Raw genomic sequence first — 14,048 nt, 5'->3', positions numbered from 1 at the left:
GTCAGGATGATGTTCCCATTGGTCAGTTCTCTTCCATCTTGGGCCCATCACCCAGTATTAGTGTCCCTGGTCCTAGATGGATATTCCTTTAGTTTTTTGAATGGCTTTTGAAGGCTAGCAGCCGCCACCACACACTGCGGCATTGAATGCCAGAAACTGAATATGCCCATGAAGCAGTGCCTTCTTTAGCTTGCTGGGAACCGACTGCCAGTCGGTTTTCACTGGATAATCTCTGGCTTCTAATGTTATGAGAGAGGAGGAAGAACACATTTCTCCATAAAACTTTGGCCACACCATACATCTGTTCAGAAACCTGCTCATGAAGTCAATGGGGTGCCTTCCAGATGTCAGTTGATCTCAGCTCCTATCATACCAACAGTGTTGTCTCAGGATGATGGAAGCTGTAGACCAACACAGTGTTGGCTACCTCTGCTTTATTGTATCTCCACTTAGTGATTTTTTTAACATCTCCAATTGCTTCAGCTTTCCCACATACGAAATGTGTTGCAACCTTTCGATAATTTTTGTTGCTCTTTTCTGCACTGCTCCCACTTCAGTGGTATCCTTTTTTGAGATTGTACACAGCATTCCAGGTGTGGTTGCACTTTTAATGTGTTCAGAGGTGCCACTGACAATGCAAGCAGGCACAGATTTCTGCAAAGATTCCACAATGTTGGCTGCTTTGTTTTCAGTTCTTTTTGTAATAACGCATAGTATGGAGTTTGCTGTTTTTCCTGCCACTGCATACTCGAGATATCTGCACAACCCCAAGATCTCTTTCCTGGTTAGTCACCTTCAGGCCAGCAGTTCAGCTCTTGATTAACAGGGAAGGGTATCACCTGCTCTACTTTCCAATTTCGAAAGCAGAGAGGCTTCCCCCCGCCCTTCCCCAACCTACTGGGAATGTATGTTTGCATGCCATGCAAAACCATCCTGCAACCTTTATTTTGAATTTGGCTTTGTTAAGTTCATGAATCCCAAAAGGTGTTATACTGCAGCAAATAAGTGGATTCCCCAGACAACTGAATCCCATTTCTAAGCAATGCTATGTTAGAAGCCTTGGTCATTTAGCTGCTGGGATTTCAGCTTATAAGGGGGAAACTGCAGCTCCTTTGCTACAGGCTAAAGGCAAGTTGATTTGCATATGTCTCCAGAAAATAAGATCTCTTTAGGATAGAAACCAATATGCTTATAAGGATGCAGATGAGACCTATATTTTTAAATTAGTCATTTAATTATGGTCACAAAGCTATGGTGACAAACAGTAGCTAGCCTTAGGTCTTACACTGTTCACTGAATTTTCTTTCTTTCTTTCTTTCTTTCTTTCTTTCTTTCTTTCTTTCTTTCTTTCTTTCTTTCTTCATCACTCTCGTGCACATAGGCAAGTATAGACATATTTAGCAATAAAGATTAACCGTTCTACCCCTAGCTACCTACTCTCCCCCTCTCTGTTCTGCCCAACTCCTTCCTCCAACTGGAAAGTTTAATGTAAGCCATCTTTTGTACTCAAAGAAGTGATTGCCCAAAGGACATTCCATTTCTAAAAAGCAAAAAAAAATGAGACCTTGGCACACAGAAGGACATTTGCTTGGGAAATGAAATATCCCCCTCCTTCCTTTCTCACTGCTGAGATACGGATGGAAATCAGGCCTTGATGGGGGGCAGGGAGGATGGGGAAAAGGCTGAATTGTCCACACACTTGTATCTACCAGATGCAACTAATCACTCCGTGGGGATATGCATGGAAATGCTCCTTGAAAGGTTGTTCCATCAGTATGCTGCTTATTTGCAGGCATAAACGTTGGGGAAGCTTTTATTCAGGAGAGTGAAATCTAAGCACCAGAGCTGTAGGGTTGTGTTCACATCAGTCGGAGAGCTTTCAGTTTGGGTCTCACAGCAGCAAGAGAAGAGATTGGCGCCTCTTCCCCCTGTTGCTCCCTTGGCGTCTTGTCCAATACAACTTGTATCTGCAGCAGCTATTTTCTGCTGGTTATCTTACAAGGAGGTTGTAAGAGGACAGGAATAGATGGATGCAACAGTGGGCAGGCAGCGTTCTGTGACTTTCTGGTTCTGCTTTCTAAGGAGAGGAGCTCCAGAGCTCCAGAATCAGCCATACTTGATTCTTCCCTGGAGTCATAGAAGCAAGGAACCATGCCTGTTCTGTTGACCCAACCAGATAAGTCTTCTCATTTATTTGTTGTTCTGTTGTTGTTGTTGTTCTTGTTGTTGTTCTTGTTTACCTTCATTTCATTTTTGTTTTCAGTTGACATGTGGTCAGTAGGGTGCATCATGGGAGAAATGATTAAAGGTGCTGTGTTGTTTCCTGGCATGGATCGTATCCTTCCTAGGTCGTGGGCCTCTCTAGGCACCATTTCCCACTCCCCTTTATTACCTTCTGCCCATTTGGAGTGCTATAATGCTTGCAGGCTTTTATTGTACCTCGAGGAATGGAATGGACAGCACAAGGATGCCTCAGAATCATCATGACACCTTTACTTGAAAAGTTATGTGTGATGCAACAGAACAGGGATGAGGAATCTCTGTCTCTCCAGATGATGCTGAACTATCAGCCCCAACTAGGATATCAAATGGCCAGGGATTATGGGAGTTCTAGTGCAGCAACATCTGAAGGGCCAGAGGTCCCCCACTTATGGAACAAAATGTCTGCCATAGATTTTTTTTAGAGTCTAGTAACCTCCTCCTGGCTAAGACACCGTTCTATAAATTTTCATTGTTATAATAGAACCTCCTGTATCCAAACATGCCTGAAGGATTTCCAGGGGGAAAAACTGATAAAGAGATCAACATGGGTTAGTCTGGGAGATCATTTATTTCCATTTTTAATGAATATATTGATTTCCCTCCATACACTTTTATTTTCTCTTTTGGCCTAAGGAACTCTCCCAATATAGGTAGAAGAATGAAAATGCAAACATATGAAAGAGAGAGGGAACACTGATGACATGCAGTTCACTGAGGTTGGATAAATGGGAGGCTACTGTATTCTTATAGATGGTTTCCTAGGTCAGCTTTTGCAGCACATAAGGTTCATAGACTCATAGAAATGTAGAGTTGGAAGGGACCAACATAGGGCCCTGAGATTAAGAGTTCCGTACTCTACTTACTGAGCTATTCCAGGTCTTCCAAGGAGTTCTGATAGTTTATTCCTCAATATCTACCCTGATTCCTCAGAGTGGAGCGGGTTTCGTATTTAATACTGAGCACTACAGCAACACTCCCTTTCTTGTGAAGCAAGCATGGGGAAGCTGCGGCCTTCCAGATCTTGTTGGACTACAACTCCCATCAGCCCCAGCCAGTGATCAGGGATGATGCCAGTTGTAATCCACCAACACCTGGATTGCTGAAGGTTCCTACTCCATCTGTGTCATAATGGATCTCATTGATGGTGCGGTAACACTGGAACAGCAAACACAGACAAAGAAATCTGAAATTCTTACCAGCACATCGTGCCACAGAATGATACACCTGAGGATATTGCATCTTGGATGGGTGACTCAGAAGGAGATGAGTCAGTGTGATAATCCAAAGGAATGAATTACACATGGACTGCAGTGCTTCTATAGCAATATCTTCACTGGTTTCATAACTGGGAGTAATTTCTAATTTATATTTATTGAGTGAGTCAGATGTTCTGGAAGCTGATTTTAATAATAGCTTTCACCCAAAAACCCATGTACGTTACCAAGTGTTGACTCAACAGAGAGCCATGGCTAATCCCAGCTTTCTGATCCAGCACCCTCTGTCTTGCCCCAATCTCCCTGGCACTTTAGGGTGCTGTTGACATGTGTTTTGGCCCCATTGGCACTGATGCCCTTTTGGGCTAGTTACCTTGCTGTGAGTGGGTGGGTCTAGCAAATTGCATGCCTTCAAGTACCCAGTTTAGCTTTGCTCTGAGACATCATGGGCTTTTGAGATAGTGGATGGGTGGTTGAGGGTCACTAACTAGAGGACCTCACCAGGGACAATTTGCCCCTCAAACCCCTGGTTGCATCTGTATGATACACATGTTTACAAATATGTGTTTTGCCAAAGTTTTCCAAACCTTTGCACATTCGCCTGGGTGTATGTTCCTCTGAGCTCATACGTTGATAGCATTGGGGAGACACATGGTTAAGATTGTTAAGCAGACACTTAAGTACATCCCTAAAAATGTGAGTGTGCACAGGGCTAACTAACTATTTTATTCCTACATTAAAACCCCTCACAGATTTCAAATAAAAAGGATTGGCCTCTTCACATAATACTCATGGGAGCAAGCCTTTTCTGCAACGTCACCTTTTTCTGCCCCTTCCCCATTCTTCATTTTTAATCCATGGCCATAGTGTCCCAGTTTGCAGACTAGTTACTTTCCATATTTGCTGCTCAGTCCCAATCAACACATGTAAACATATACTAAGCTGAGCCTCCCTTATTGCTGGCACAGTCTCTTTTCCTTCAGGTTAAAGGAATTATGGCGGGGGACCGTTTTCCCATAAGATGTGTGCATGTAGTACCTACTGAATGCAAAGGAAGGGAAAGGGGAGGATAAAATCCTGAGTCATAATGTGAATTTCATTCACGAGTTCATAGCTATGTATTCATCTGTCTGGCTTTCTCTTTACGTTCGTTCATGCTTAATATCACATTCAGTGATTTCTCCACCAGCATGTTGAACCTCTTCCAGCCAATACACTTCGTAGGTTTGGCGCCCAGTTTAGTTGTGCAAAATTGTCACCATTTTTGAGAATGGTTAGAAGTATTTCCATTCTGAAGGAAATCGGCCCTGAGTGCTCACTGGAAGGACAGATCCTGAAGCTGAGGCTCCAATACTTTGGCCACCTCATGAGAAGAGAAGACTCCCTGGAAAAGACCCTGATGTTGGGAAAGATGGAGGGCACAAGGAGAAGGGGACGACAGAGGACGAGATGGTTGGACAGTGTTCTCGAAGCTACCAGCATGATTTTGACCAAACTGCGGGAGGCAGTGGAAGACAGGAGTGCCTGGCGTGCTCTGGTCCATGGGGTCACGAAGAGTTGGACAGGACTAAACGACTAAACAACAACAACAACAAGAAGAAGTATTTGATATACGGCAGCAGATTTTTGGTACTCAGTGGTGAAGAAAGCCTGGGTAGGGGGCAGGGGAAGTGGGGAATGGGCAAAGGATTGTAAAGTATGTGGGATTCTGCCAATGCCACAACCATCCCTAAAGTGAAGCCAGTATAGCAGCTTGGCCACCAAGTTGTTTGTATGGTGCACATCTGCAGGGTTGACTCCAGGTGTGAAGCAAGGTGTTGTTTGATGCCTCCATCCTTGCTGCATCAGTGGACCCGTCTGATGGATTTACCAGCAGCTGCAGTTCTGCAGTCTGTAACTACCAACTTTTTATTTTAAATGCAACTTGGCCACTCCTCACCTTGCAGAGAGAACAGGATAGTGGAAAAAGCTGAAGGAAAATTAAGCATTTCAATCCCATAGACTATAATTAAGCCCAAAACATCACCAAATGCAAGTACATGCAATCAGGGACAGATGATGAACTGAACTGATCCAATCTGAACTGTAGTTCATCACATTTCCACATCAGATTGTGTGCAGGGCTGGGAGTCCTGGTGAAAATTCAGCAACTGTTTAGAGTCTCCTGATAGACACATTTTTGCAAGCAATTTCCCCAGATAAAATGCATTTGTTTCCACAAATACATGAATTCTTATACACATGCCCTCCTAATATTATATGCATTTTTGTACATATTTTTCGGATGGGGAACTGCATTGCAGGATTTGAACAAACTCATTTTCCGAAGGCAACTGCATTTTGGTCTGTGTATTGTTTCAGGAAGTGAGAATGACAAATTGTAGCTCTGGGCCGTTTGTGAGCAATTTAAAGTGGCAGCATTTCAGTCACCCACACTCAGTAAGGTATGTCATGAGAGGCTTGGAGAAATCAGATCAGGGTAGTGGATCTACCCAATAATGTTTGTTATCCAAATTTTCCGAATGATCCCCTTTTTTTTCTTTCCCCAGAAGAGGGCCTGGTCTATTCTACTTGTGACCCACCAAGCCAAACTCAACCCACCAACCATATCTGGTGGTCGAACTCGGGCTTGATAAATGCCTTCTTATTGCTTCTAACCTGGGACTGCAAATATATCAGGAGGGGAGATCTCAAGCACCCTGCGTAGCTATTGTGCTGTGTTTGGCTTGGTGGACCATAAGATTTGCAGGCTTGTAGCAGAGTTACACCATAACGATGTGTCAGGCTTTGGGAAATTGGCTTCCTCCCCCATGACACTAAATAAGAAGATCAAATGAAAGAAATGTCTTACCAGTTAGATTCTTTAATAATCACAGTGAGAGAAAAAAATAACATGTCTCCCTAGAAATGGCTGTGCTCCCAATTAAGGCTCACTCCCCCCTCCTCCATCCCTGTTAATCTACGTCACTCCTACATCTTGTAATCTGAGTTTGTACCCTCTGCGCTTTCTGTTCTGAGACTTTCTGAGCTCTCTGTGTCTTTGGAGAAGGGGGTGGGTGGGTGCATGCTGTCCAGAGAGTGTGAATCTGTCAACTCTCTCTTCCAGTGTTTCTTCTCCTAGCTGTTCCCCATCCAGTATTTCCCAGCTTCTGCTTTCTGAACTATGCCCCTCTGCAAACCACTGTTCTAAATCTATATTGTCGTCCTGCTTCTGGGAAGATTCAGGATCAGGGGGAGGGGGAGGGGTGGCTCCCACCATTCTTCTCCAGTGCTGCTCTCCTTAGCACAGTCCCTGGCGCAATGTGTGTTACCTTTTGTTGAAAATTATCAGCATCTTTCCTTCCCATAGTTATCTTTCTTTCTTTCACCATCTAGCGCATGGTTTAGAACAACTACCCGCAACAGAAATATGAGGATTCCTCCTCGTATTGCACACTCCCCCTGCTTTTCTTTTTCTACTCCTTCATCTTTTTATACAAAAAAGTTAGTAATTGTTCTTCGTTACATGTCACGGATTCAACTCATCATAGCCCATATGTGCGTAGAAACATGGATTTTATTTTTTAAAAAACCTCTTTCAAATAAACTACCAGAAGGAAAAGAAAAGATAAACCTCACCAAAGATGTCCTATATAATGCATTTTTTAAAAGCCCAGTTTCTTTCAAACAGCTGCATACTTATTAAAATTTGTTCACAGAACCTCTATAATTAAACCATTAAAAGCATTTTGCTATAGAAATATCTCCCTAGAAACCAGCCAGTAGCAGCTGATGATTTGTTTGAAATTCTCCCTTAATTGTGTTGGTATTCTTAAACAAATAGGGAGAGATGCTATTAGCTGTGCACTCCATTTCCTGTAAGGCTGTGCAACATTTTCTCTAGTCCCTTTGTTCTCATTTGCAGGGCATCTTTCCTTAGCAAGACACAGATCTTCTCAGCAGTCATCACCCCCCCCCCCCACTTTGCACTCTGCATGCATAGCTGCTCTCTGTTCCCTTCAGGCGGCTGTAGCTCACATCCCTGGTACCTGGAACAGCTCCATGTCCCATTCATGTCCATTATTCCCCACCTACAGGGCTGGTTGTTGTTGTTTAGTCATTTAGTCGTGTCGGACTCTTCGTGACCCCATGGACCAGATCACACCAGGCACTCCTGTCTTCCACTGCCTCCCGCAGTTTAGTCAAACATGCTGGTAGCTTTGAGAACACTGCCCAACCATCTCATCCTCTGTCTTCCCTTCTCCTTGTGCCCTCAATCTTTCCCAACACCAGGGTCTTTTCCACAGAGTCTTCTCTTCTCATGAGGTGGCCAAAGTATTGAAGCCTCAGCTTCAGGATCTGTCCTTCCAGTGAGCGCTCAGGGCTGATTTCCATCAGAATGGATAGGTTTGATCTTCTTGCAGTCCATGGGACTCTCAAGAGTCTCCTCCAGCACCATAATTCAAAAGCATCAATTCTTCTTTATGGTCCAGCTCTCACTTCCATACATCACTACTGGGAAAACCATAGCTTTAACTATACAGGCTTTTGTTGGCAAGGTGACAGCATCTTAAAAAGCAGAGACACCTACAGGGGTACCAACTTGAATAAGATATTTCTGGGTGGGCAGAAGATGTGGCATATACCATTTGAATAGCAATGTCCATCAGTGGGGTTTTTTTGGGAAGGGGGGCTCAAATATTTTATTGGGGAGCCCAAAGGGACCTCAGCCTCTAGGAGTTGGCTCCTATGTCCACCAATAACCAGGTCGTGCCATAACAAGGTCCACCATGCCCACCAATAACCAGGTAGGGCAAAGCATAACAGGATGTTGAAATTCATGGCTAACTCTAATTTGGTAGCAGCTTTCGTTACTTACCCTGTCAGACGTACACAAACAGTCAAGTAATCTAGACAGATCCAAGAAGTGCTGGCACCAGTGCAGATGTTCCTTCGTGGATCTGTGCTTGTTCATGCTTTCAAAAATCGCAAATGCTAGATTCCGTAGGGATGGGAAGAGGGTGGGATTAACAGAAGAACACACTGTTTACTTAAAAGAATACTGGTAATAAATGCAATGGCTGGAAGGTGTTTGGGGATTTCTCTTAGTTTTTTGGGTTTGTTTTTTTAACATTACACCATACATCCCACTAATCCTAATTCTCCCCTGCGCATTTAAGTTTCACAGAGTGCGAAAGAAGGCCCCGGGCATTATTTGATGCTCCCCTTAGATACTGTTATTAGAATGCAAAAATGGAGGGGGCGTGGCTAAAATTGGAAGGGACGGGCAGGTTGGAACAGGTGAACTTCATGAAAGCTTGCCATCCCTCCTCCCTCCACCCTAATAATTTGAGTACTGCTTACAGTGCCCTGGACTGTGATGCTACATAGTCTTAGCACGCCATGTTCCTGATTCCGTATATGTGTGCTAGAACAGTGCCTCTTAGCGCTACACTGTTAGTAACGTCAGCGAACCAGAAACCGCAAGCTGGGATGAACCTAAATGACTGCATTTGTATTTCCCCCTCTGTGAGTAGTATATGTCTCGTTGGCGGGTGATCCTGTAATTCCCTGGGCATTTTATAAAGCACAGTGAGCCTTCTGGGTGGCCCAACAGCATGGGTATTTGTGCTGTGAACTCCCCAAGGAGACAAAATGCTTAGAATTTGTGCTGTGCTGTGACCCATATTTGCAGCTGCTTTAAGTATTGGTGTGTTTTTGAGCCATCCTGCATGTACGCAGCCTGTTATTAAAGCATTTTATCCCTTCACCTAATCTCAGTGGATCTAATCTTTGGGCTGTATATACTGATATGGGTTGCGGATTGCTCTATAATAACCTAATATTCCCGTTGTGCTTTCATTTCCGTATGTTACAATCAAAAGTCCTTTCCCACTGCTGTACTGGCAGGAGTGGCCCAATCAAAGGTATCAAGTTGCTTGTTGTACCTGACCTTGAGTAGATGATTTTCTGATCGTGATTGTGAGGGTGGTTATATTTCTGTCGGTTTCTCCATTCCTCTCAGTATTAGTGGGGCTTCAGGTACTTTATATGTAGTTGAGATTGGGCGCTGGTTTTATGTGTCTCTCCCACTCTCATTGTGAAAAGAATTAGAAGTTAGAGATGCCACAAAATTGACAGAAGAAGGGTCTTCTTGTGTTGGGAAGGAGGTGGTGTCCTCGAAGAGCAGTCTTAACTGGAAAGTAGCTAAGCCAGTGGCAATAACTCAGCCTATTTTCTCCGAGTATTAAAAAATATTCTTTCCTCATCCATGTGATTTATATGAAATGAGCCCAACATGTCTGGCATTCATCTCTGTGGCTTCCAACATGCTGATTTCTGTGCCCAAAAGAACTGTCTAGTGTCAGTTCCAGGTTTATGGGGGGTGGAGTTGGCACTTAGTCAAGAGGCCTTTGGGTCTCCCCCTGCTTCCTTCCCATGGTCACCACTTCCTGTTTCCTTCCCATTCCTCTGGGCCAATTCATACCACTTCCAACAAGCAGAGACCAAGGCGAGTGGATGCCTTTCTCTTCCTCCTCCTCCTTGCTTGTCACTCTTCACATGCTTGGAGAGGGCAAGTGGGCAGGCAGTAATGACCAGCTAGATGATCAAAGTGAGGGGTATGGGGGTGGGTCAACACTGGGCTTCCTGATGGGGTGTAGATGTTGGCAGGTGCTCATCCATACTTAACAATAGTCCCCAACATCTTTCTTACCTGTCTACAGCTTTTTAACAAGAGATCTGTTAAACTACCCTAGTTTAGCTTTATCAGTCTGTTGCTTCTCAACTTCACCCTACCCTACCCAGTGGAATGTGAGCAGTATGTTCCACTCAATATCTGCTGAATTCTTGGCCTGTTCCTCCCCACTTCCATCCCAATATCGCACAGTGGTGGGGCATTCCTAATTTTCCTGGTACATCTCACTAGTGAATCACTTTTGCCTTTTGGGGGGGAGGATGGTTGTGAGCATCTTTAAGAAGCATTAGGGTTAGTTGTTAAAGTCTCCAGGGTTTGTTCTACTGGTTCCCTGGTCACTAGACGTCAAATATCTCAGTTGGGGTTGGATGGATGTCCCTCCTACTCAGGCTTCCTCAGATGTTTTGAGACTACAGTTCCCATCATCTCTGACCACTGGTTCTGCTAGCTAGGGATCATGGGAGTTGTAGGCCAAAAAACATCTGGAGGGCTGAGTTTGAGGAAGCCTACTCTTGCTCCTAGAGCATATGCATGCCAGTGCAGGCTCATAAGTGCAGAATGACGTGCGCAGCTTGCCATTTCATGGACTGCGCTGGTGAGATTCATTTTGAACAACGGATAGTTTTGTTTTGTTTTCTAGTATATGTTTAACCAAAGAACTATCACTCTCTTTGTTTCAAATCAGGACAAACTATGGCAGAGTAAGAACCTAAGAAAACAGAGGAGCAGCCCTAATGGATCAAACCAAAAGCCTGTCCAGTTCAGCATCCTGGTTTGCCCAGTGGCTACCCAGGTGCCTCTGGGAAGCCCAGGGTGGATAGCCCTGTCCTGCTGTTGATCCCCAGTGGTATGAAGAGGCATGTTGCCTCTTGTCCTAGCATTTAGCCACTGTGACTAGTAGCTATTGATAGCCTCACTTTCCATGCATTTGTCTAATCCACTTGTTGAAATTGGCTCCCATCATTACCTCTTGTCGCAGCAGATTATATTGTTTTATGCACTGCCTGAAGACATTCTTCCTTTGCTCCATTCTGAATCTTGTACCATTCAGCTCCATTGCATGGCCCCGGGTTCTAGTATTAGGAAACAGGAAGAAATAAGACACTTCAGCTATGAGCAGTGATGCATATGTGAGCAGGGCACTTCAAACGACGCTGCTTGGTGTGAGAATCAGGATATAAAATGTATACAGCAATGCCCCTATTTTCACGTGATTTGACCATATTCATTGTAGATTTTAAGGCTTCTGTGTTCTGGAATGTGCCTGGAAGGCCATTTAGGGCTTTATTAACAACCACCAATTCATTGCAGCAAGGAGAAGTGATGGTTGCCCAAGAAGCTAGAGAGTGGTTGCCACACATTTCCATGTGGAAGTACTTGGGCTTGGAAAAGATGGTCATCGTGGTTCATTTTCTGTCATGGTGAAGCCAAACCGTATTTTTAAAATTGTACAAAGAAGATGAAGCTGGAACATTTGGGTTTAGCTTGCACACAATGGAGCAAGAATTATATCTCTGCCCCAGTAGTGGTTGCTACATGAAACTGACAGATAGAATGCACGTACCTTCATGCATGTGTACAAATCACCTGCATTTCTACCTACTGGTACTTATTCTGGGTAAGTGTCTTCCATTATGCAGCATCTTATTTCCTAGAAGAACCTGTGCTTTTAAATAATACAAGGTGCCTCATGAATAATTAGGTGCAAAAAAGAGAGGTGAAATTACCTTGGCAGAGAGGTCTTGCAAAGAGGTCACACAATTTTGTATACCTCTGGACTTTCAATTCACTTCTGTTCAATTCAGTTCTGATGAATAGAGCAAGCTGGCACAACATTCATTCCCTGATCCGCTCATGCAATGTACTTCCATTGTCTTTGTTGAGTTCTCTGCGTGTAACAACAAGCAGAACTACTTTGCTCGAATAATAGGCTTTGAGAAAGTTGGATACCTCATGAGGAAACTCATGGTCGATATGGGATCCTGATGCTAAGCCTTATTTAAGCCAATTTATGCATTACCTTTGTGGTTCAGTTGTTGATATAGTTGCCACTGCCCAAGTTATTGCCTCATCGGTGGCTCCCACACCATCTTGGCAATGTCTGGGTGATTTGATCACATGGATGGATCGTCATGTGGATAATTCATGTCGGTTGTCCTTCCCCATTAGGGCTGCCAATGGTGGCATGAAAAGTACTCCACCTGATTGTAATAAAGCACCTCTAAGCTAGTGATGTGGCGAGAATGGAAAGGCAGGGAGTTGTGAGCAGTGCAGGTTTGTGATGGGCGCTGAACCACAAAGTGAGTACAAATTTCGCCATAATCCCATCCGAACCAGTGAGGCAAAATCATGCTTTAATAGAATATGTTGGGATTATGTGGGTGGCAGATGGTATTGCTTTAACGTGATATTGCTCCCAAAGTGAACCACTAGTTTCGAGTTTCCACATCGGTCTTCTTCAGACACCAAATGTGCCAATCACTTGGAAATTGGGAGAAATGCCTTGGATTGCTTGAGGATGGGGTTGGGGAATCTGCACCTCTTCTTTCCTTAACTATCTCTGCTCAGATATTGACCAGTGGAATAAGGTAATTGAACAGCTCGGAACCCCCTGCCCAGAATTCATGAAGAAACTCCAGCCCACAGTGCGGAACTATGTGGAAAACCGACCTAAATACGCCGGCCTCACTTTCCCCAAACTCTTCCCAGACTCTCTCTTCCCAGCCGATTCAGAACACAACAAACTCAAAGGTAAGAGTAAAGGAAGGGGTATGAACCATGCATGAACAAGTTCTATGAGATTAGGCATGCCTTGCATTTGAAATGTCTTTATTACGTTTATTTCTCCTCTTTCTCCCATCATGGAACTCAAGGCAGCAAATGTAGCGGTCAGCCTTCCAGACACTGACCAGACCTAAATCTGTGTATAGTTTCAGCAAGGTTACTGCATCATGTTCCTCTTTAGACCATGCCTTGGAAAATGTGTCCTCCATTAAGCCATGCACACAAGTAGCTGGAGACATGCTCATAGGTATTTTAAAGTACCTACATGAAAACACTGCAGAGTGACACGTTTACTAACTGTGCTCCCAAAAATGTCACAGGGACAGTAGCCTGCTAGAAGGTTGTGGTCAAATCTCCACATTTCAAAGGAAAAGTTGCCAACTATTTTTTGTTCAGTCTCTGCCAGTGTCCCATTAAAAAACAGTGAAGCAATTTTATTTATTATTAGTTTCTGTACTGCCCTTCACCCGAGGATCACAGGGCAGTTTACAATATAAAAACAGATTTGAAGAATCACAGTGGAATCGGAAGTCCTGGAAGATGCAAGCGATGTTATCTTTGATGTGTTTTGCAAACAGGTCACAATGAGCCACTACCCATTCTAGCACCTCCTTCAGGCCAAACTGTAAAAGGCCCTTCCACTACAACACAGTGAAGCTGCAGTGGAAACAGCAAAGTATGCCTTATTTGCTGTTTTCACCACCATTGAGCAGGCTCGGTGATCAGCACTCATGAGGGTCTGCTTGCATTCATCTGGAGTTTTTCTCCACTTGTGTTCAAGCTTCTCTCCTGGCTCGTATTATTGCCCTCAGCTCTGTTGTATACCAAGGAGCCAGCTGGGCTCCATCAAGTGGAAGAGGGCACTCCAGGGCGATTGTGTCAACAGCCTGGGCCATCTGTATATTCCACGGATCAGCCAGGGCTTCAGCAGGAGAACCAGTTGTATTAGCCGTAAAGTTCTCTAGAGCCATCTGGAAACCAAAGGGATCTGCCAGCCTTGAAGGCAGACCATCTGAATAGGTCCCTCTCCTCCTCTGCAGGAGGGGAAAACTGCTGAACATCTAAATCCCCAACAGGAGGTGATCCAACCATGATAAGGGGCTGATATGAAT

At 44.2% G+C, this 14,048-nt stretch overlaps 1 protein-coding gene across 8 annotated transcripts in view; it reads left to right on the top strand.

Annotated features, from left to right (window-relative positions):
* Positions 1–14,048, top strand: part of MAPK10 (mitogen-activated protein kinase 10) — a 247,710-nt gene that overhangs the window by 209,288 nt on the left and 24,374 nt on the right. For 7 of the 8 annotated variants that reach the window (XM_082236533.1, XM_082236532.1, XM_082236531.1 and 4 more), the window contains one exon: positions 12,721–12,903. In XM_082236533.1, coding sequence (XP_082092659.1) covers positions 12,721–12,903 — 183 coding nt within the window. Of the gene's footprint in view, positions 1–2,263; positions 2,336–12,720; positions 12,904–14,048 lie in introns of all 8 variants that reach the window. The other variant, XM_082236535.1, reaches the window with a different exon arrangement.

Source organism: Podarcis vaucheri (assembly GCF_965113315.1).
Source record: "Podarcis vaucheri genome assembly, chromosome: 9".
Taxonomy (NCBI): domain Eukaryota; kingdom Metazoa; phylum Chordata; class Lepidosauria; order Squamata; family Lacertidae; genus Podarcis; species Podarcis vaucheri.
This window is presented reverse-complemented; position numbering and strand designations above follow the sequence as displayed.